A 25143-nucleotide genomic window follows, 5' to 3' on the forward strand; every position below is an offset into this window, starting at 1 on the left:
TGAGGGTTACATTTCCGAGTTCATGAGATTAAAAAATAAGTGGAACAGAGATAAATGAATGCTGCAGTTCATGTGTTTTTAACACTGCTGTGATGTATACACTCTACATAAACAATATGGCAGAGCACTGCATGACACAGGGCAACACAACCTGCCTGAAATGAGCATCACCTCACGTTGCTACTGCTTCAAAAACACTTCCTTTTAAACTCTCCCTCCTCGCTCTGACATGAAATACAATAACACAGCGCACTGAATGAACCGATCTGTTGTCCAGAGCTACTCGAACACTATCCATCATGATCCAATTTCAACTCTCCATAAGGCCTTGAACAACTCAGAGCACAATAAACAATGAAACACATTGAGTGGACAGTATCAGGAAGAGGGGGGGGGGGAACAACACTTAACTACTAGTTTCCCTGAAAGGTGAGAATTTCTCTCCGACTAAATAATTCCCTCAAACAATACATAAACAAACAATGCCACCACTCAAATGTCTCTTTCCCAGGACACAAGAACTTGACATAGATACTCTGAACAAATTGATCAATTAGATGAACTATAGTGAGAAAATATATGTGCATCTTGAGCCTCTACCTCTACACTAAGGAGTGTATAATGAAGTAGGTTTACATCCAACTTGTAACTGCAACAGCATCTACACTTAGTGCGTTTAAATAAGAATAAGATACTTTGTTTACAAATTACCAAACTGTACCAATACAAAAATTACACTTTTATCCAAAAGTCTCTAAATTACACGTTAAAAATTATTTTAAATACTGCATAAATGTTTAATATTTTGACTTTAAGTGTAAGCTAAGGTGGGGGGTGTATTTTAGGAAAATAAATTCTGCTTTTTACATCCCAAAAGGAATCAAAGAAATCCGATGGAGTTCAATTTTGGTAAAAATCTGACCTACTATATATATATATATATCCTTTATATAACCAGGTCAAAGTCTCATTGAGATAAAAATCTATTTTTCAAGAGAAAACTACTCTTGTTGGCTTTTCCATTGTCACATAACCAAGCTTAAAATAGTTTAAAAAAACAATAAACAGGAAATATCTGAAAAAGTAAGACTTAAACAAAAAGGAAAGATTTTAAGAAACCTTTTTTTTAAAGTCGATAGTGTTGTTGAAACTAATAATGTATTGAGGTTTGATACCCAGCGCCTGTGTGTGCAATAAGACAAACCCATTGCAAACACACAAATGCAAATAGAATATTAAGACTGCAACCACTACTATTTAGAAATATTTATGGCTATTTTACTTGCATCCTTTGGTTACTAAAACCCTTTATGAACACACAGTTAGAAAATACACTACAGTTTTGTACATTGAACGTTTTTAGACTGTTAGTGTAAAAATGCATTTATTTGTGTCGATGTCTATGTCTATTTACTGCAGTGAGAGTTGCCAAAGAAATGTCGTTGAACTTTGTATGATGACAATAAGCCAAAAAAATTATATTCAAATGCAAATATGCCCAACACACACACACACACATGCAAGCCAGGTAAACAGTTATATCACTCACTTTAAGGAAAAGCAGAGTTAAGTAGTAATCGATTCCACTAAAAGCGGGCTAGTGTGCGCAGCTAAGTGTAATCTGGGGCCTCTGGCTGCCATGTTTATTGGTTCAAACCCCGGGAGATGAGAGCGGCCTAATGAGCTCCACAGCCAAACCCTGGGCTTTCTCTGTTAATACCTTCAGACGTTTCAATAAGAAGGGCTGTGGCTGGAGCAGAGGCCATTATTACTCTTCTGTCTCCGTGCTTTTTTTAATATCTCCTCATCCAGGAAACACAGACGCTGCAGATGTGTGTCAGCCAGGTGCCAAGCGGGCCCTATAAATGCCACAATGAGCTGCAATCTATTCATGATCCCTGGCACTCATATCGGGCCGAGGTTAACCACAAAAGCACAAAGGTAATAAATGGAAGGCGTCATCCTTACTTATCTAAACAATGCATAGAGATGGATAGGGCCTGCTTTGAGATGACATTCACTAACCCGTTTGCTCTGCTGGTTTTTAAGTATTATGTCACATATTTTTGTTGTAAATGAAATACATCAAATACCACTTAAATGCACAATATTTATTCCATAACTATTTTAGTAAATGTGTCGTTTTTTATAATATATCAAATATTATTTTGATAATATGTGTTTTTTTAAATATTGCTTTTTCTAACAATTAAATAATACATGAATAAATAGCAAAATCCAGTTTCATATATTTTTAAACAATTGTTCCTTTGCAAGTTATTTGAGAATATGAAGTAAAGACATTTTAAGCAGAATTTATATTTTTTATTTAGGTTTGAGATGTTAAATAATTTCCATGGATCACTGCCATAAGCTATCATTTGTAATATTATGTGCCGCGTAATCCAAAATGATTTAATCGCTGAACCTGTTGAAGAGTTTATCCATTTATTACATTTTTTTGCATCACAATTTCCAAATTAAATCTAGGCCGGGCAAACCAATATGCTGAAAACATGTGATCATAAAGCCAATGCTGTGTGAGCAAAATGGAGAAGAAAGTAATCTGGTGCCAAGCTACACTGAGGTCAGTCATTTTAACACATGGCCACAATGTACTTTCAGATTTAAACTAAGATTTGTAAACTACGATTTGTGTCTCTGTTGCAATTCCACGTTGTTTACTGATCACATAACTGGAAGACAACAAAGATTGTGCTAACAATGCTAAATCTGCATCATAGTGCTTTGGTTTGTTCTGGGTTACGGGCCTCTGCTCTGAGCTGTAATGGAACAAATTAAAGCAAACAACCTCCTGTAGTGAAAGGATGCATAACCTTTTGTCCTTTGCCCTTTGAAACACATTAATGTTGTAATGTATTTGCTCACTGTTAATCGTCAAAGCTTTCCTTCGAGGAATAACAGCAGGTGCCATTATTGTTCACTCACTTTGAGTTTTTGAACCAAAATTGAGCTATATAACGCTAAAACAATGTATAAAGAAAATAGGTTATTCTTATGATAGACAGACAGACAGACAGACAGACAGACAGACAGACAGACAGACAGACAGACAGACAGACAGACAGACAGACAGACAGACAGACAGACAGACAGACAGACAGACAGACAGACAGACAGACAGACAGACAGACAGACAGACAGACAGACACATATAGATAGATAGATAGATAGATAGATAGATAGATAGATAGATAGATAGATAGATAGATAGATAGATAGATAGATAGATAGATAGATAGATAGATAGATAGATAGATAGATAGATAGATAGATAGATAGATAAATGCAAAAATATGATATCAAATATAAACAATATACAAAAAACAATATAAAATATTCTGGATAATTAAAATAAAAAGTCAAAAATACTACAGGATCCAAAATACTACAGGTCTTTTATAAGAAAGGAGAAACTCAAACTATGTAGCAGTGAGTTCTCTGCCAGCCAGAGGTGAGGTGTCGAAAATTATTATTGCAGACGGCAGCTAAATAATAGCTAAAAAAGTACAATACCACGATATACAGATCATCTGTAGTCTAGTTGCTACAGTAGAGCTAGTTCTGCACATACGATACCACTCGGAGACAAAGTCAATACCAATATTTCAAACCAAACAATCGCACAGATCTAAAAGGAAAAACGTTAGCTAGGTGTTAACACAAGAATGTGTGCACAACAGCTCCTCAATGTAGCATGATAAACCATCCCATACAATTAGCATGGGAACACATAGGCTGTCAAAGAAGGGGTGAGACAAAAGGGGTCAGAGGTTCCTCAAGGTTCTGTGTGAGGGCCGCTTCAGATCAGCCTGACTGTGAATGGCTGGGAAGAGCGACCCCTGGCCGGGAGAGGTCATCGGGACTCAATGATGTGAGCTTTAATGTCCACAGATAAGAGGACGCAGGATGGGAACCGTCTTTGACATCTTAATTAGCTCCAACATCTTACTCTCATGCTTCTGACAGATGGTTTCGTGACGTCCGACAGACTGTGGAACTGTTTCCACTATTGGTATTAAAATGAGGTGTATCGATCATTTGGGAACAATGGGCTTTTTTTTTTAACAGAAGGTCATTATCTTGGATCACAGAACGAGTGAGGTAGCGTTTACCGTACTCAGAGAAGTGAGGGAAGGTGCTCCATTTGTTCCTATTATTGTAAGGCTGGGTAACAAACGTTATATTGTGTGTTTTAATGTGTTTCTTACCGAGTCATCAGATGCTGAGGCGGGCCATCCGTCCCACTGTTGATGCCGGACTGGGATGTTGGTCAAGTCTGAAACGTTTCTCTTCACCTGCAAACACAGAAAGAAATATCTAATTATTGGTGAATATTAAGGGAGTTACAAAGGGATAAAATACAAAAAGCCCAACTATCAAACTCCATTCAGATTTATTATGAAGTTTTATGAAGATTATATATATGCTTTATTCCATCAGGGCTGTACAATTCAGAATACATAACTAAATTACTAACTTTAGATTGATATTGCATTGTTGATGATTACAAAAAATTGGAGGGGTTAATCATTTTTCATCATCATTATACACAGTATCTTTGAAAAATGTATTAAAATGATCACAGTGGTAACAAATATACGTTTTGTTAAGCCTGTAGCATTAGGCAGGGATTCAAAATGGTATTTAAACACATTTAACCTTTAATAAATATTGTGCTTACTTGGATTTAATATTGGACTAATACATATTTAGATTACATTTTGTAGGTCTATTTACCATCCCTGTCAGTATGAAGTAATAACATAACTATAAATGCCTTATTTAATAGTTTATACAATGTCTGGGGCTACATCAAAGTATATACAATGTCTGGGGCAACATCAAAGTGTCCTCTATTCAGCAGCATGAGGATGGAGGCAGAGAATGAAGGAGGAGACGAGTCAAAAGGGGAGAGGAGGAGAAAGAAAATAAAAAAACGACAGGCAGTGTTATCAGCATTCTTCAGATGCCACAGCTAATGCCCAGCAACAACAGCCCCACGCTCTGAAATGAACAGTATTTCTCTTTCCCCATTCATGCGCGGACGCTGTATCTGCATCACTTAATAACATTCCATGCTTTTAAACAGTTAGCAGCCAGCCGCCGCGTTACACCGTCCACTGGGTTGTTGGTTTAAAGCCCTCACGCCAGCCTGATGTGCGCCAGCCGAAGCTGATCAAAGCCCCCCGTCGGCGTCTGAGCGCTGGCGGCCGTGGATTCTACTGCAGAATTCTGCCTTTTGAGGCCCGCGGCGCTGGACACTGATGCTGAGAAAACTGTCAATTGTGGAGCGAAGATCCCTGTACAAACGGGTCAAATCCTGTCTTTGTAAAAAGCACTGCAGAGAGATGGATCCTTGGGCATATGCAGGGCTGCTGGGCACGGAGGTGGAAACTTAAATACGCTACAAACACAAAGTCAAAGCCAATGTCAAGCAAAGCAGGAACGCAGCTGCAGAACACTGAGTGGAGGAGACTGCGGGGGGCGTGCTCTGCCTGGGTCGTTCTTCTTAAAACTATCATTTCAACTACATTTTTCATCTGCAAATGTACTAGGGTTATCAAAGTCACAATCTGCAACATTCATATAGCAGTAAACACAATTTGTTGATAGAAAACAATGTGAAAATATCCAGTTGAAGCATTATGGTGCTAGTATTCTACTTCACACTTAATTAAAAAATCCTTATTGGGTACAGATCCTCTTGGAAACATATGTATTTAATGTTTATTTTATTATCTTTGCTTTTTAATGACTGTTTTCTTAATGTCTTTCATTTTTGTAAAGCACTTTGAATTGCCTTGTGTTGAAAGGTGCTATATAAATAAACTTGCCTTGCCTATTTCATTATATTTTTCAATGATAATGTGAAAAATGTTTGTGATCATAATAGCAATATCTGTCATAATAATCATTATACGGTTGTTGTTGTTGTTGTTGTTGTTGTTTTAATCACACAGCCCTTATATTTACTTCTGTATGTGTATGAGAGAACACATTAGGGGCTGCTTACAGATCTGATTATATGACAATATGATAAAGTATCCCTTTATTAAAGGCAACAGTAAATACTTTTATCAAACTTATCAATCTCTTGAGGAAGCGATATTTCATTTGTGCTGGGCCTGGCACTGCAAAGCAATTTAAAGGACAAACAAGGTTGAGAAACAAATAAAAGAACAATAATAAATGAGTGGCACAGTCCACCCTTTTGTCTTTCTATCGTAAATCCCACAGCACACTGCTCGCTGCCTCTCTTATGAAGAGAAGCCACGGCCAGGATGGCAGACTGGGGTCAGAGCGGGTGGCCAGTGTTATTACAGAGTGTAATATCTGTGTTTGACCAGCCGGACTACAGGGATTTGACTGACCGGCTGGCCAGCAGATGAATAGAGGGGGAAAGAGAGGAGGAAAGGAGAGGCATAAACACTAGTAATAAAGAGGCAGCAGTCAGAGGTTAAAGCAGCATCAGAGAAACAACAAACTGACGCCCACCATGGAGAGGATGAAGGTGAGAGGTGGTGGTGGAGGAGGAAGGGGGGAGACAGACGGACAGAGAAAGGCACCTGGCAGAGGACAACCTGGACTCAACACAGACAAAACACACCTGAAACTACACAAGCAGAATCTGCAGACACACACAGGTTACCATAGGAAAAGTATGCTGCAGTTAGGAGAATCGGGATGCAACCATATATCCAACACAACCGACGAATGGAGACACAGGGTGACACAATGTCTCGTCTGTGATTCTGCAGGTAGCTTCAGTTTTTGTTGCAAAGCATTGCATGTGATGGCCACAGCATACGAGGAGCAATAAAGTCTGATGCTGCCCCCTGTCTGCCACTGCTGCTATGTCACTGATAACATACATAGACTGCAACAAACAAACACAATTGTATTTCATTCACTAGTTTTAGCACGTAGATTTATTGAGAATTAACAGCTGAAAACGTGGTTGGCTTTTTAAAAATGAGTATTTTAAGAATATATGACACTGGGCTGTATATAGCGTAATAAACCCTGCACCTTATATGTATATGCTCTTATCAAAATACATGTATTCTTATGTATACATTATAGTACATAGATCTGATATGTGCATTCATTGAAACCTCGTGCACTTTACGGCTGGATGCAAACTGCATTTCCGCAGAACATGGCACCAAAGCGACTTGGATATAAAGACACTCAAATGCATAGGAGCAGGATTTAAATCCAAGTCTTAGTAACAAATATGGAGCTGTTGATTTGTGTGTTGAGATGAGACAGGGGTGTAACGAGCCAGTTACACACAACATGAGTTAGACTGGCTGTGGTGCAGGGCTGCTGGGCGATACGCCTCACGGCAGAATTAATGATCCAATCATTGTAAATGCCAATTGCCTGTAATCCCTGGCTGGAAGCGAATCAAAGAGGAGGAAAGGTTTCCGTTAAACAGTCACAAGCTCTCTCTCGCTGTCTTTCTTCGTCTCCCTTAGGCGCCAGATGCCTTTTCTTTCATTATTTTATTCGATCCGACCTTCCCTTCTTCTCAGCTCTGCAGCCCTGTATCTCTCTGTGTCTCCCAGCTGCGGAGTGGAGATGGGGCCCAGGCCCAGAGGAAGGGGAAATCCCCAGGACAACTGGTCTGGTCACGGACACCCCGAAAACCAGCAGCCATCCCCATTCTTACCCCTCTCTACTTCGCTGGCAAACATTTGCTCTGCAGCTTAGCTCAGAAGCTAGCCAGCAACTTACCCCCACACTCTTGTCTGGTAACGCCAATCAGAGTCTACACAGTCCAGAGATGGAGAAGAAAGACGGTAGAGAAGGGAAAGATGGAGAATGAAGGGATAGAAAGGGAGGGGCAAGGGCAGATCCCTGAGAGCCACAAGGCAAAGCCAGAGCCTTTGGCAAAGACAAACAAGAAGACAGGACTCCATCCCCATTGATATGCACAAGCAGGGACCATCGGCTAGTCTTCAGCTAAGACAAAGGGGAGAAAGGGAGAGAAAGGTGCTCTGTAGTGGAGTCCATATGTGTCTGAGAGTGGACACAGTTTGAGCAGAAAGGGGAGTCAGGCCGACTGAATATGCTGTTACTTCTTTGTTGCCTTCTTAAGTCTCCCTATGATGTCAGGAATACACTCCCTCTGTTGTTTTGCTCTGTTGTTATTATTGTTTTTGAAATCTTCACAAACTAACTCAACATCAATCCTAAAACAGCTTTACTATGTTCATCCACATTTACTATTAATCTTCGTCGACTGTTGTCGCACCTGTGGCTCGCCGCTCTGACTCCTACACATTTAGAAATGTTCCCTCCATAGTGTGTACTCTCGGTTTAAGTTACTCCGATTAAAACAGTATACTTTGCACCAAGGCACATTCATCTGAAGTTTGAAATATGATAATGTTGCCCATTTCTGCACAATACTTACATTTAGAAAAGATTAAACTTCACTGTCAGAGTGAAAAGTGGTAAAGAGTTTATTTACATGTGTGTAGGAAAATCTTCTGAAATAGGAACATATCATGGAGACTTCTTAACCTCTCCACTTTAATTGGGATATATTATTTCACATTAATATGTCATTAGTTTTCTCTTAGGCCTACACTTACATTTTTTGTACACATTTCTATTTTTTGAATATGGTTTATAATCCTATTTTTGTTTATTATAATAATATAATAATACTAATTTGACTGTGTTTATGTTGTGCACCATTACACCAAAGTAATTGTCGTATTTGAAAACCTCCTTAGCAATTAGCCGGATTCTGTTTCTGATATTATTTGCCAACACGTTGCAGCAATAAAAAAAGGACGGACGCCGGTTCCCTGGCTAAAGAGTAAATAATAAAGAGCTTGGTCAACATGGGGCAAACAGAGTGCAGATCTTTGCAGGTTAAAGTTGTGGGCCTCATTTTCCCTGCAGGGGGCCTTGAGATGCCTAAAGACAAGCATGCGTAAGGAAAGGAGCGCGACATGAAGGCCTGTTTAAGCCCACATTGTCCCCTCTCCATCCCCTATGGCCTCTTACAGCACCCCCACCAAGCCAACAGTCCTTTGCCTCCTTTCTGTGTCCATGCTTCCCCCCCTCCCACACTGCAGGGACCCCTCCCCAGTGTTTGTAATCCCAGCAGAAACACTTAAGGTTCACAGTGGGTGCTCATCAAAACCATCTGCCTGAGAAGAGGGTGAGAGAGAAGACAGAGGGAGGAGGAGAAGGAATAGCGAGGGAGAGAAACTGCCTCCTCCAGTTTGTACTAATCTGTTCAATTACCACCATTACAAGCCCGGCTAGTAGCCTGATTATTATTAGTGTAATCTTCACCCACGCTGAGAGGACGCAGAGAGCGAAGAAGCGTAAGAGGAACACCTTTCGCTGCTGCTGGAAAGTAAATAATTAGCTGGATGTTAAAACATGGAGGCGCTGAAGAAGTCAAACAAACGAACGGCACTCTTAAAAATAGAAGACCTCCAGAGAGGCCAATGGTGCATTCATGCGCTGCTCACATGGTCCCCGTTTTCCTACATTTCCTAAACTCTACTTAAGTATATTTTTTAGGTACATGTTCTATCCTTGAGTATTTTCATTTTATAATACTTTATACTTACAGACATTAAACTATACATTTTGGCAGCTAATATCGTACTTCTTACGACGTAAAATTAATTGTGAATCATTAACACAAAAATGAAATCAACTAATACACTATGATGTACTATTAGGGATGGAGATACCTGGCAATATAACACGTTATTAGTGTTAAGTCATCTTTTACCAGCTGCAAAATGTAACACATGAATGCATCAATCATTTCAAACCAGTGATATCATATATATTATTTTTTTTAAATGGCCACTTTGGTACTTAAATATATTTTTCTGCCAATACTTTTGCTTAAGTTACGTATGTGATGCACAGCTTTTACTTGTAGGTAGTAAATCTACACTGTGGTATTATTACTTTTAGTTGGGAATCCTCCAATGTTGGTCCATGAGCTTTTAAAAAAACTCCACCTGTTTCCACTGCACCTTAGTCAACACTCAAACACACATAAATGGTTGTAGTAATTTAAAGAATGGGTCAATTAAGAGTAATGCACCAGCACTCCCATTGATTTTGCTTATTTAAATGAAAAGTACATGCAGGTTTATTACAGTTACGAGTACCAGAGCCAAAAACATAACGTCCAAAATGATGGCGTGGGGCTAAAAACAGCTAAAGACTGATATTTCTATAACCCTATATATGGTGCAAATGATAATAACTTAACATGTGAGGTTAAATCCATAATCCACAAAGCTTTGGCAATATGTCATTATGGTCATGCCAATAAAGCTATTTGAATTGAATAACTAATGGTCAATAAGTGTACTGCCGTCACACTGGGTCCAGTATGAGTTACTATGAATATTTCAGAGGCTGCTGTTTAGTTTCCTATGAGGAAAATCAATGGACTCAGTCTGTTTCCACTGCTCCCGCATGCCTAGATTAAACAATGTTCAGTATTTAAAATCGCCCTCTAGACTGCTGAGAGAGAGGGAGAAAGACGCAGGGTCAGGGGGAGTGGGGAGAGAAAGAGGGGGTGGTACCAGACCGCAGCTGTGAGAGTAATTATGTGCTCGGAAATGTGATCATTTGTGATGAATAATGAATCGATGGCTGAGATAGACTAGCAATGTTTGGCAAACGGAATGAAAGCTGTGTTATGGGAAACTAGAATCAGGTACAATAATATTATGCATGTGAGGGTGTGTGGGTGAGTTACTGAGACCATGTGTGTGTGTGTGTGTGTGTGTGTGTGTGTGTGTGTGTGTGTGTGTGTGTGTGTGTGTGTGTGTGTGTGTGTGTGTGTGTGTGTGTGTGTGTGTGTGTGTGTGTGTGTGTGTGTGTGTGTGTCATAGGCTTATAAAGGGAGTCTGTGATGTGCTGCATGGTGTGTGTGTCGTACCTCCTGTATGGTTTTGGAGCCGGGGAAGTTGAGACTGTAGTCCCTCTGGGCCTCCCGGTGGCTGATGACCAGCAGGAAGTTCTGGTTTAACGACTCCTGGAGACCACTGGATGAGGAGGGAAGAACATACAAGGTGTAAGAAGTAGGGATGAACACAGTGTTATATAAGAAAGGCAACACGAAGATAAGGAATATGTCAAATGGGCAAGGCAGCATGAAGACGCAAGAGGAAGAGAGGGCAGAAGTACTCGGATCTTGTACTTGAGTAAAAGTAGAAGTACTCAGATCTTGTACTTGAGTAAAGTAGAAGTACTCAGATCTTGTACTTGAGTAAAGTAGAAGTACCAGAGTGTAGGAATACTCTGTTACTGTAAAAGTCCTGCATTCAAAATGTTGATGTTACTCAAGTTAAAGTACAAAAGTATTAGCATCAAAATAACCCAAAGTAAAAGTACAGATTATGCAAATTGACCCATTTTAGAATAATATATTAGGTTAAGGTTATTTATTTGTACCCGTAGGTACATTTGATTTGAACAACACAGACAACATACAAATCTCTGCACAGAAAAACAAACATGATCACAATCTGCATATTGAAGTATGAATGCTTGTTGTTTGTATGTCGTCTTCTCCTGAATGTTGTACGTCTCTTGTTGTTGTTGTTTGTATTTTTGATGGCACCAGTAGCTCTACTCATCTCATTGTACCTGTATAATGACACTAAACGATTAGATTCTATTCTAAGAGGCGCGCAGTCATGTGAAAGGCAGGCTGAAACTTGTCCTGTACGGTATCCTGCGGCCCACAGGGAGCCCCCCCCCCCCGCGCGGTGAGGTGCCCACTTCACTTCTCTGGCTGTGTCTTAACAAGCCTGGCCGGAGCGGCGCTGAGACCCCCTGCTGAGACCACCTGCACCGTCACAGCAGGGGTCCGTCAGTCTGCCTCACTGCTGACACACCTGCTATTATTACACAGAAACCCAGGAGAGCGCTCAGCAACTTCACAGCTACATAGAAAAAAGCAAGATTTGACTGCGATGTACAGAAACCTATAGGCAAATAGACGACCACCAACTTCTTAAAGGTGGGGTAGGTAATTCACTTCAGAAACACTTTTTGTTATATTCCATGGAATGCTCTTAACATCCCGATAGCAATGAATATATTAAATGCTTTGACAATAAATACATCAAATAAATGTCATCTGTGGAAGCCGTAGTACTGTAAAAAGTACGACCAATCATCTGAGCCGGCCCGGCTAAAATAACTGGATGGCCTACCTGCCTGTCAGCCTTCCATCTCGTGCACAGACTTATCTCGTGCCCTCATTGGTCATGTGCGCGTTCGTGTGTGTTGGAGGAGGGGCTCTGTAAGGAAGATTTTTCTCGGCTGCGTACTTTCAAATTCTAGCGCACTCGAGCTGGTTTCTCCATTCTTACCTACCCTACCTTTAATGTCTCAGTCAAAATAACATTATTTTACATTATGATATACTATACTTTCTTTAAAAAAATATGTTTATGATGATTATAGTGTAATCTAGTTTCACAAACAGCCTCAAGAAATCTCTGAATGTACTTTAAAACCAGGATTCAGAGGCAAAAATTCACAAGATTTAAATATATATATTTTTTCTTTGACCAGTTTAGGCCTATATCTTAGTCCTACATTGAACCATCAATATATTTTGTATTCAATAATTAATTTAAATCTAAAGTTATTAAATATTTAAATTGCATAACTTAAAATGTATTATTGAATTATTATTTAATAACTGTAATTCTATTTATTTAATTTTCATTTTGAACTGTAACACACTCACACAGTGCTGCTGTTCTCTAGCAAATGTTTTAGTTTACCTACCAATGATGATGATTTGGTAATGTATTATTATTTCAGCCCTAGAAAAGACCTTTTGAAAATCCTACCTCGAAACCTGAAGTATGTGTGTATATGTATATATGTACAAACTGTATATGTGTATGAGTTTGCCATGATATTTGGTTCCCTGACCAAAACGTTGAAATATGATGACTCACAGGAGGGCTATTTTATTCCTAAGCTCTCTACTCGCCTGCTTCTACTAATTTAGTTTTCTGGTACCTTGTCTGTATCGATGTTTGTATTCATAATGAATTGAATCAGTAGAATATTTTCCATATTGCGACTTTGATGACAGTATGATTAATTGTGCATCCCTAATATTACATTCAGTGGTGGGAATTGAAGACACATTAAATCTGTTCTCAGGTATCCACTGGCCTGAAATGTGGATGTGGTATGGTGATCGGCAGAGAGCTGGCAGTAAAGACGTGATCTTTAGTGAAAGGTCAGACTCTGGACGGTGTGACGGAGACGCTGTGAACGCACCGCGGACACTTTGTGTGCTTCACGTAGAGAGGAGGAGGAGGTGGGGAATCAACTTTTGGAAGCTTCATTTACAATAAGCTGTGAGGTTAAGTAGCGTTTTGAGCAAACTCCGGGTCTGTGAGGCTGAATATCAATGGGAGGCTTAAGGGCCGAAGCAGGCACTTAATCAGGGCTCAGAACCCGAGGAGAGGAGGAAGAGTTGAGAGAAGGAGAGGGACGGGGGAATTAATATGTAGCGCACACATTAATTATGCAATCACACCCTTAATCTGCGCAGATCTGGACGAGCTTATGTTAACAGAAGCTCAAATGTACTGTAATGACAGCATATTTACATTGACTAAAACTACGAAATCAATATGTAAATGTAATGTTTGTTGTAGCTAACTGAGGAAGATTGGAAATGTGTGGAGTGGGAAGGATGGATGCATATGTAATAGGGGCTGAGCAGAAGGGTGAGAGAGATGTTTGTGCATGCGAGAGTGTGTGTGAGAGAGGAGGAGATGGAAAGGGGTAGGGACACATAAATAAGGATCTAGCTAATATCATGATTATGTTTGGACACAGTCCCGAGCCACTGCTGGCAGGCAGCTAGACTCCTAAATAGACAGAGATAGAGGGTAAACTGAGAGGAAGTGTTACTCTGTCCTTCCAAGCAAAGAAGGAACATCTTATCAGTCGTTTTATGGCACGGAGACGAGCCATTTGGTGCGCGTGTGGGTGGAGTTCTGTTCAAGATTTACTCTGAGAAATGAGATTGTGCTCTCCATGGAACAAATAAAGCTGCTCGAAATATTAATTACATTGGGAGAAGGAGAGAATGTCCCATGTGTCTGAAGAGGCCTGCTGCTTCATATATAAACAAAACAACTAAATATGTTTAAGTGTAGTTTTGTCTAGACTGCTTTCACCACTGATGTTTTTTTAAAGAGGACATATTATGCTAATTTGTAGGTACATATTAGTATTGTGTGTCTCTACTGTGACATGTCTCTATGCTTTAATGTTCAAAAAGCTCTTCATTTTCTCATACTGCCTGTGCTGCAGCACCTCTTTTCACCCTCTGTCTGAAACCAGAGCCCAGTCTGCTCTGATTGGTTAGCTGGCCGGCTCTGTTGTGATTGTGATTAGAGGCCTTTGCAGACCATTAACATGCACTGAAACCCATATAACACTACAGGAAAGGGAGAACTGAAAAAGCAGAATAGGGCCCCTTTAAAGAAGGCCCTTGAAGCAGCGCAGGGGGAGATGTGGATGTCTGAGTGTTTGCTTCTGCCTTCAGAGGTCTCTTTCTCGCTCAACACACACACACACTCGTGACATCCAGGTCGGCCTGAAACATCTCTGGAGGTACTTGACATGGCATAAGGGTGCCGGGAGGAAAATGTCATTTAACTTTATGGACAGAGAAAATGGAGCGTTTTGCAGGGGAGAGGAGCAGGCTAAACAGATTGGTTTCATTCTGAGGTAAGCCCGGCGCCTAAGCTGAGAGTCCCCGCGGCACAGAGCAGACTCTAGACCTTATTAAACTAGCACACACACACACACACACACACACACACACACACACACACACACACACACACACACACACACACACACACACACACACACACACACACACACACACACACACACACACACACACACACACACACACACACACACACACACACACACACACACACACACACACACACACACACACACACACACACACACACACACACACACACACACACACACACACACACACACACCACACACACACACACACACACACACACACACACACACACACACACACACACACACACACACACACACACACACACACACACACACACACACACACACACACACACACACAGAGAGAGGAGGTCATGAAGGACTTCTTACCTCTTCCACATTTTGCATCCACAACAGAGCAGAAGAATGCCGAACCGATGACGCTCTGTTCTCTTTTGCTCTGCCATCTTGTCCCAAAGTAAACCAGCATGCTAACTGCTAGACACTTCCCCTCAGGGCTGCTTTAGCTAACTAGCTAGCTACCTTACCTTAAAAGCATCTGCAACTAGATGGCTGACACACAGAGGGAGGAGAGGAAGGGCTGGGGGAGGGGGGGGAGAGGGAGTCGCAGTAAAAACACACAAAACCTAATGAATCATTTTTGCAATTTCAAATTTCTTTGCCAGTTCAAATTAAAATAACCTTTCCTGGGTAAACACGGGAGAGGAGCGGAGGATAAACCAGGAAGGAAACAGGCTCCGTTGAAATATTCATCAGCCCTTCATCATTTATGCAACAGATTAGGTCCTCCTCAACACCCCCTTGTATTCACAGGCAGTCATCAACATGGCCACAGAGAAAGAGCTCCTTCTTTGACTGTACTGCAGGACTAACATGGCTAACTAAATAACTACCTGCGATGGATTGGTGCTCAGAGGGAAATCTCCCCAAAGCCTGGAGATTCATTTCTAATCAAACAAGACGACTAAAGAGGAGTTTGCTCAGCGGGATCATAATGACAGAGCAGCGCTATTTAATCAGGCAGTTTGGTTTCGCCGTGTGTGCCGCACGAAGCCAAGCTCTACAAAGTAATTGCCAGGGATATTACCATTTATGGGACATTTGCATTTTTACTCAGCAACAATTCGAAGCAAATAAACATTGTGAAATTCGTTTTTACACTGAAACTACATACTAGCAAATATATTTATATAGAGGAGACAGTGGGAGTTTCATTATTAACCTTCAAAACATATCATTTAAGATCATTTGATCAGAGTTTTTTTGTTCTTGTAGACACCTGGTTTTATAGCATTGTTCTTGTAGACACCCCCCCCCCCCCCAGTAGCACCAATGTGGTTCTGGATTATGCATCAAAATCATAAATTATAATCAAGTCATGCATTGCTGTCTCTAAAAGTGCAATCTAATATAGCAACCAAAATGTTTGAGCTCTCTGATGGTTTCTGATGATTTAATTATTACAAGCTGTATTTAAGTGGGTCTTGTGTTTCATTCTTAAAAATCAAATTAACTTAAATATATGATTGGGTAAAAGGTTTTGTTAAATCTCTAAGCTCTGCAGCTGCGTATAGAAAGTGTTTTTAAGTCAGGTGATCGAGGACATCCTTGTATTCGACACCTGATGACGCAAATCAAGAAAGTATATCAATTCATTATCAATTAAGTTTTGTGATATTAGGAGTCAGTCTGTTTTTCCTTTTGCTAATAAAATACCTTTTAAGACTTAAGACCTATTTTTTCTTTTCTCATTGTGAATTGCTTGTCATCAACCCAGCTCAAAAGTGGCTTATTGGAAGATTTGAAAGCCGGTACACGATGTGAATGTGCGTTTTCCGTGCCTGTGAATCCTCTCCTGGCACTGAGCTGTGTCTACTGCAACAAATCTGCAAACAGTGCACACAAACTGCTCTTACTGTGGACCTAAAGTGTGACCAGAGTTTATTTTTACTGCTGCATGCTAACAGCTCGTCTGCTCTCGCTACAGGGAACCTCTCCCCCCCTCATACTCTGCGATCTGTCACCTATCCTCTCCCAGTATGACAGCAGGGTCACCATACACACACACACACACACATTCATACACAAATGCATGAGCGTACACACAGACCCCCGCCCACTGCTTTCAGCCCCGACTGTCCTCCACCGGAATAGCTGACACGGGATAATGAGCTCCTGACACCCAAAATGATATCGATAACACTTGGAGAAATGGCAACGGCGCTGCTAAAAAGACACAGCAGTAAGTGGGGGAGTGAGAAGACGAGGAGAGGGAGGCGAGGGAGAGAGAGGACGGGGGAGATGAGGGCCATTAGCTGCCAACACAATATAACTACCACTTAGCCTAACTAGCAGGCGAAGCGGCAAACTGCCAAATGACTTCTTTTACAAGTGTTCGGGGGACATGTGGATGCTTGCTTGGCTGCTAACACGAGGAAATGTGGCGGAGAATTACAGTACAATTTTAATTAGGAATCCACTGTCAACAAACAAGAGAGGGGCAAAATATGTTATTAACGGCGATGGCTAATAAAGGCCAAATAGCAAAAGGGAAAGTGCAGTGGAAAATTGTCAAAACATACATTATAATGGGCATATCTGATTTAAAACGGGCAATTTTATTAAGACTATACCATCTGTTATCATCAAAATAGGTCATCACTAAAAAAAAATTTTTTTCAAAATGGCCCTTTTATGGTCCTGTATGGTGTTGTATAGGTTTTAGTGCATGTAAATGGTCTGAAAAAGGGTCAAATGCCTGTGTTTCTCTCAATAAATACAAATATGAACCTGAAAATGAGCAGAATGTCCCTTTCTTTAAGCATTTAAAGTGATAGTTGATTCATAGACTGTCAAAATAATCTTTTCCCTGTCAGTATACGACTGCAAGACACCATCAATTCAAACAAACATATTTCTAGACCACCTAGATATATTTGACTAATAAAACAAAATGCTACATAATACTTGAGATATCAGAACAAATACTAATATAATAATGAGGACATTGTGCCTCCACATTATATTAGCTTCAGACAAAATTAGTGATCAATCAAATTATTACTTATCTGTTGAATATTTGAGGGTTTTGTCACAACATTTCAAGGGGGATTAACTCATTTAAAATCATCCTAACTTGAGAATCAGACACACTTTCCCCTCCTAACAAAATCTCCCGAATATTTTGCGTAGCTTAACCTCAACGGCCAGACTAAGAACACCATCTCTAACCGTGCCACTAAAGGTCTTTGGCTTCAATGAGAATATCGTCTCAGTTTGTCAATGAGTGATCCCGGAGCCAGCAGAGTCAACACATGATCCAATTCCAACCCCATAAGTCACAAATCCAGAGAAAGATCCATGTATTTATATGCACCAACATATTCTAAAGCGACTGAGCCAAAACTAATTCCTTGTGCAATTATAGCCATAGCGTTCATTTGAAGGAGCATTATTTGAGTTTATTTTCAATGTATTGCCATGCTCCACTTCTAACACCTCAAACTAAACACAGTCAACATATTCTGTGGGTCAGAATACATGTATTATAAGATACCCAATTGTAATTCAAGCATAAGATTAAATAACCTTTCTTTGCCTGCCGGTCACTAAACACATGATTGATCCGGAAAAAAACTACTCGTCAACTACAGGTCTGGATTACTTTTTTTTTTAAAACGACTGCCAACTCCAAATCCATACATTTAAATGACATTACATGACATGTCACTTGTTAGACGCTTTTATCCAAAGCGACTTACATACTCAATACTGTGGACAATCCCCACAGGAGCAATTTGGGGTGAAGTGTCTCAGGGACACAACGACATGCTGACTGCAGTGGGGTTTGAACCTGTGCTCCCCTGATCCCAACACCAGCGCACTAGTCCACTGCGCCACACGCCTCCCTATAAATGAATTAAATCTTAAAAAAAATCCAGGCAAAAGTCTTGTGATAGTCAACAAAACAAAAGGGATTGTCCTTTGTACAATCTCGTGATGATAATATATATATATAGAAACTGTAGCATTTCTAAATAACACTTTAACACAGTTTTTCTGTGCTGACAAAATGATACCATACTTAATACCTGAATTCAAATAATAAAAGACACGGTTCATACACTTTTTCACCAATGATTTTCAATGACTTCTCCATGACCTTTACCTCATTTTCCATGAAATTACTCTTTCTCAGCGGTACCACTGAAAATTGTTTATTTTAACATGGAACAGGAAAATAAGGTCTGCATATGAAACATGTTGTGCCGATCTAAAACAAATCAAATAGGCTTACTAGCTTCTACAGGCTAAAGCAGGGGTGTCAAACTCAAGGCCCGGGGGCCAAATCCGGCCCGTGACTTCATGTAATGTGGCCCCACAAGAGCTTGCAAAGAATATTATATGTTTATTATACGGTTACATGCCGCTTTATAGAAGCACGTCGCCCATAAACTACATGTCCCACAATGCATCTCAAATTTGACTTTTTTCTCAGAATTTGACTTTTTTTCTTCAAAATATTCATTTTTTCTTAGAATTTGCCTTTTTCTCAGAATCTGACTTTTTTCTCAAAATGTTACTTTGTCCCCCAAAATGTCACCTTTTTTTAAAATTTGACTTTTTTCCAGAATTTGGCTTTTCTTTTAAAATTATTTTGTGACATTCTCACTGAAGAGACTTGCAATTATTTTCCCTAGACTTCTGCTTTAAGACGTAATTAATTATGAAGTTATTAACCTATCCGATAATAATCCAATGCAGAGGCAATAATGTAATATAATACATTACTTTATATATATTAAATATTTATATATGTATTTTTATATAGTCTTAACTGGCCCTTTGAGTGCAACCATGATGCTAATGTGGCCCGCGATGAAATTGAGTTTGACACCCCTGCGCTAAAGCAACAAAAATCTCTCACCAGCAAAATACCTCGTCAGTTAAATGCCATTTTACGTTTCATTAAAGTATTTATTATCATTATAGTATTACTATCTCAGTGATTAGCTAAAATATAAATTATATTTGATGCAACTTTAGTTACATTTCCATTACTTTTCCAATACTTTGGGAAAAATATTGTTTTCCATAACTTTTCCAGGGCCTGGAATTTGCATTTTGAATTTCCATGACTTTTCCAGGTTTTTAATGACCGTAAGAACCCTGGAAAGAGGACCTCTCAAGGAGATTTTAAAGTTTGCAATACATCTTATATTAAATCCTTTTTCAGTTAGATGCAATTCAAAAGTGATCAACAGGTGAAATATGGTTTTCTAAATAACTGCTAATTCTTTCTTCCATTTTCCAAACACTATCTATCTTTGTTTTCACTTTTACCAATCATTTCTTTCAATTTCTTAGGATGCTATTTATGAAATTATTTATTTTTTATGTCCATTATTGTCAAACATAAATCTAGTTTGCCTGTATTTTTCCCTAATTTACATTCTTGTCATTGTGTCCTCAAACAGTATTTCTGCTTTTTTAGTTCTGCCGTCCAATATGGCTCGCAGACAAGATATTCATTGTATATATCCATTTTACCAGTCCAACGCTCTCTTGCTATTCAAATTAAGAATAAAAAGGTCTTGGTCACCCCGCAGTATTCAGATGAAACGAGGGAAGAATTATGACTTCTTTGGCTGGTGTTTACCCGCCACTGATGAAAGGAAAATCACATGTTCAGATGCCACCTGTGAGATTGTATTTCTGCCTGACATTTCAAAAAGGAAAGGTTCCTAACACTGACACGGATCCACTGAAATGAACAGAACAACCTCTGGATGGAGAACAGCGGCTTAATGAAGCTGACTGAACAAATATCTACTCAAACTGGGTACTATCACTAATGTAACAGCCTGGAGAGGAATAAATAATAGATATGAAGTGTGGAGATCGTATGTCTTTGACGAGTATGATGCAAAACAACCCTACGGCAAGCAACAATTTCAGGGTGAAAGAAACAAAGAGGGAAGGGGGGATTATTATTTACACAACAGAGATGGAGCGGTAGATGTTCCTCTCAAAATGTCACAATAGATATGAGAAAACGAATGTGCACCAGCAGGTCAAATGTCTCTTAATATACAGAGAAAATGGATTCTGGACACATGTTCTCAATACCTGGACATAGACTGCCACCTGGTGTCATTATTAGGTACTACACTCAGTCCATTACCAGTAGTATTTTAATTACTTGTGTATATGTACCAGATATCTTTATATATATGCACACATTATCTTTTCCTGACATTTGGATTGTCTATGTTGTAAATGTATTATCTTTTTAATGTATACACACAACAGCTTTTTAACGTCTGTTCATCCGTTAATTTATTGTACGCTGCAGGGGTCTTAGGATGCTGTATGTAAAGCCCCTTTAGAGAAACATGTAATTTGAGAGCTATATAAATACAATTTCATTAATTGATTGAGTTTTGAGATCGTTAAAGGTCACCTATTATGCTAAATCCACTTCTTCATGTCTCTTCTACATCAACATGTGTCCCCTCTTCTTCATGTCTCTTCTACATCAACATGTGTCCCCTCTTCTTCATGTCTCTTCTACATCAACATGTGTCCCCTCTTCTTCATGTCTCTTCTACATCAACATGTGTCCCCTCTTCTTCATGTCTCTTCTACATCAACATGTGTCCCCTCTTCTTCATGTCTCTTCTACATCAACATGTGTCTCCTCTTCTTCATGTCTCTTCTACATCAACATGTGTCCCCTCTTCTTCATGTCTCTTCTACATCAACATGTGTCCCCTCTTCTTCATGTCTCTTCTACATCAACATGTGTCCCCTCTTCTTCATGTCTCTTCTACATCAACATGTGTCCCCTCTTCTTCATGTCTCTTCTACATCAACATGTGTCCCCTCTTCTTCATGTCTCTTCTACATCAACATGTGTCCCCTCTTCTTCATGTCTCTTCTACATCAACATGTGTCCCCTCTGTGTAAAGAGACTCTGAAAGTTTCAGGAACAAAGATTCTCTCTCTTTTTGTCCTGATCCATTTATATAAAAACCTGTCTGAAAATGAGCTGATCAGATTTTGGCCACTTTATGATGTCATAACGATGTTTTGTCTTGTGTAACCATTAGCCAATCAGCAACCAAGGTAACCCCCCCCCCCCACCTTATCACCTGAATCTCCTCCTAGAGCACCATTGTGTTCTTTTTAACCAAATCTCTCTCAGAGGGGCGTGGGGAGGGGCTCCTTATTTTCATCTAAAGTAACAGACAGAGAATCAGCACTTTTGAAACAGGGCTGAAACAGAGGGGATTATGGGTAATGCTGCAATGATCTGTTTGGTGTTTCAGCCAATCAGAGACATGTTTGTATATATCTGAGACCTATAATATATTGATGAGAAACAGTATAATAGGGGACCGAGAGCTCACTTTAAAAATACTACTGCTGTTTTATAAAGCACTGAATGCTTTTCTGCCAGAATACATTTCAGATCTTCTGAACCATTAGGATCTGCTTTCTGTCGCCAGAGTCAAAACTAAACATGGAGAAGCAGCGTTCAGTTATTATGCTCCAAATATCAGGAACAAACTCCCAGAAACCTGCAGGTCCGCTGCAACTCTTACCTCTTTTTAATCCAGGCTGAAGACTTTATTATCGCTGCTGCCTTTCATTAAATTAAATAACTATTTATATCTTACACTGAACTGTAACTTCTATTCTTGTATTTTATATTATCTTAAAAGGGGACCTATCATGCAAAATGCACTTTTTGATGTCTTTCATACATAAATATGTGTCCCCGGTGTGTCAGGGAACTCACGCAGCGTCAGAAAATAAAACCCTCTCTCTTTTCCTCCGTACCCAAATCTCTAAAAACGGGGCTACAACGGAGCTGATCCAGATTTGCGTCCGATATGACGTAATATCTGAAATGTGGACCCACGGCCCTATCAGAAAGTTGCTATCAGAAACAATGCCGACTGTTTTGGACGTAATATGGTCGGTGTTTACATTAGCATCGCTAACACTCAGAGCTAACCTGTACTGGAGAGCATGTGTGTGAAGAAGCAGGAAATAAAAAGGAACTCACCTTGTGGTATAACCGGCAAGAGAGAAAGCCTTTGAGCTCCATACTGTTTCAGAAATAATCCTTGATAATCCATGATATGGCGTTTCATCACGGCAGTATTTAGTTTAGACAGTAGCTGCCGGGTCCCGCATGAGCTCAGCCCATTTTTTTTTTTTAAAGCTTTATACCCCAAATCAGCTCTTTTGAAACAGGAAGTGAAATAGAGGGATATGAGGCATGGCTAGAATGGGTGATCTGTTTGGTATTTTGAGCAAAACACTTCATAGACATGTTTTTTATATATTTTTATTAGGGCTGTCAAGTTAACGCGTTAATAACGCGTTAACGCAAAAAATGAACGCCACTAATTATTTTAACGCGATTAACGCATGTGTATTTTTTGTCCTCGGCCGCCGTAGTTTCAGAGCGCATCGAGTGTAAAATACCATCGACAAGCTGATGCTGACAGCCCCGCTCCTACCGCCCGCTTGTGGCAGACCACACTTCCACGCTCACTGGCAGGCCCGGACTGGCCATCGGGAGGACCGGGAGGGAGTGTGTATGTGTGGCGCGAGCGAGGCACACCTTACGTGTTGTTGTTGTTAGCATCTGGTGCTAGCTAGCTGCGCTAACGGATATAAGGAGCTGTTTCAATTACATTTCGCCGACAACTGCGCCGAGCACTTGACTTTATGCAGGTAGCCAGACAGTGGGACATTGTACGAAAAGTCAGCGCACTCAGCACGGATAGTACGCGCAACATGATTGCAGCGTTCAGGCAGCTCCCGTTCGAGCATATATGCCTTGAGCTGCACATAGCTCCAACGATCCATCACAGTGTCCACACACACACACACACACACACACACACACACACACACACACACACACACACACACACACACACACACACACACACACACACACACACACACACACACACACACACACACACACACACACACACACACACACACACACACACACACACACACACACACACACACACACACACACACACACACACACACACACACACACACCACACACACACACACACACACACACACACACACACACACACACACACACACACACACACACACACACACACACACACACACACACACACACACACACACACACACACACACAGTATTATTGTATGAGAGAGGTTCCAGATTGAATTGAGGCGAATATTTGTAATGTTCAGAGGTTGTTGTGTTTAATATTCAGGAGAATATTTGTCATTGTTCAAATGATAATAAACAAACATATAAAGCATATGTGTCCACTCATATGTTGATAAGAGTATTAAAAACTTGAAAGATATCCCTCTAAGGTACATTTAGAACAGATAAAAAATGTGCGATTAATTTGCGATTAATCGCGATTAACTATGGACAATCATGCGATTAATCGCGATTAAATATTTTAATCGACTGACAGCCCTAATTTTTATATATTTGAGACCTATGCTATTGCCTAAAAATAGCATGACCTTTAATGACTATTTTTGAATGTATCTAAATGTGATTTTAAATGTGTTTTTGTTGCACTATATCTGAATACTTTTAATGTGTTTTCAAGGTCATTTGTGTTGCCTTCTATTGAAACGTGCCTTATAAATAACTTGTCTTGCCTTAGCGGAGGATTTTAAATTATGAGATAAGAAATGAAAACCAGAGTGAGAGTTGTGTACCTGTTTTTGCTGGTGCTGGTGCTGGCAGTAGGGGCGATCTCTGGGGTCAGGACGTACAGGCTGTTGTTCTTAGGCAGGTGTAAACTTCTCATCACCGTCTGATCACACACACACACACACACACACACACACACAAATACAACTTAAAAATAGTTCAACTCATTAAGAATGACTGGCTGCGAGGATGATGATTTGTTGAGGGAATATATGTGTTCTCACTCAGTGGTTGCGTTAGACTTTTTCGTTGTCTGTCATTTTGACGGACAGGATCGTAACATTTCCGTCATAATCCATTATTACCCGTCATTTTATTTTTCATGTTTTAATGATGAGACATATTTAATATTTATGTTTGGGTACTAAGCAGCAAATGTTCATTCATTCCTTTTTTTTATGATTCATACAGAACTTTTAAGGGCATGGAGAAAAAAAAAGATGAACAGAGACACCGACCGTGCGGTCACTTTTCATGTCGAAACGAATATGAATGATTTATTTTTTCCTTGCCACTTGCTTGTCC

General features: G+C 39.9%; 1 protein-coding gene across 1 annotated transcript in view; it reads right to left on the reverse strand.

Moving 5' to 3' along the window:
* Positions 1 to 25143, reverse strand: part of faf1 (Fas (TNFRSF6) associated factor 1) — a 112813-nt gene that overhangs the window by 67823 nt on the left and 19847 nt on the right. Inside the window, exons 6-8 of the mRNA XM_034149794.1 lie at positions 24624 to 24721; positions 10967 to 11072; positions 4233 to 4319 (exon numbers count right to left, since the gene is read on the reverse strand). Coding sequence (XP_034005685.1) covers positions 4233 to 4319; positions 10967 to 11072; positions 24624 to 24721 — 291 coding nt within the window. The remainder of the gene's footprint in view (positions 1 to 4232; positions 4320 to 10966; positions 11073 to 24623; positions 24722 to 25143) is intronic.

This window comes from Trematomus bernacchii, unplaced genomic scaffold (genome assembly GCF_902827165.1).
Source record: "Trematomus bernacchii unplaced genomic scaffold, fTreBer1.1, whole genome shotgun sequence".
Taxonomy (NCBI): Eukaryota; Metazoa; Chordata; class Actinopteri; order Perciformes; family Nototheniidae; genus Trematomus; species Trematomus bernacchii.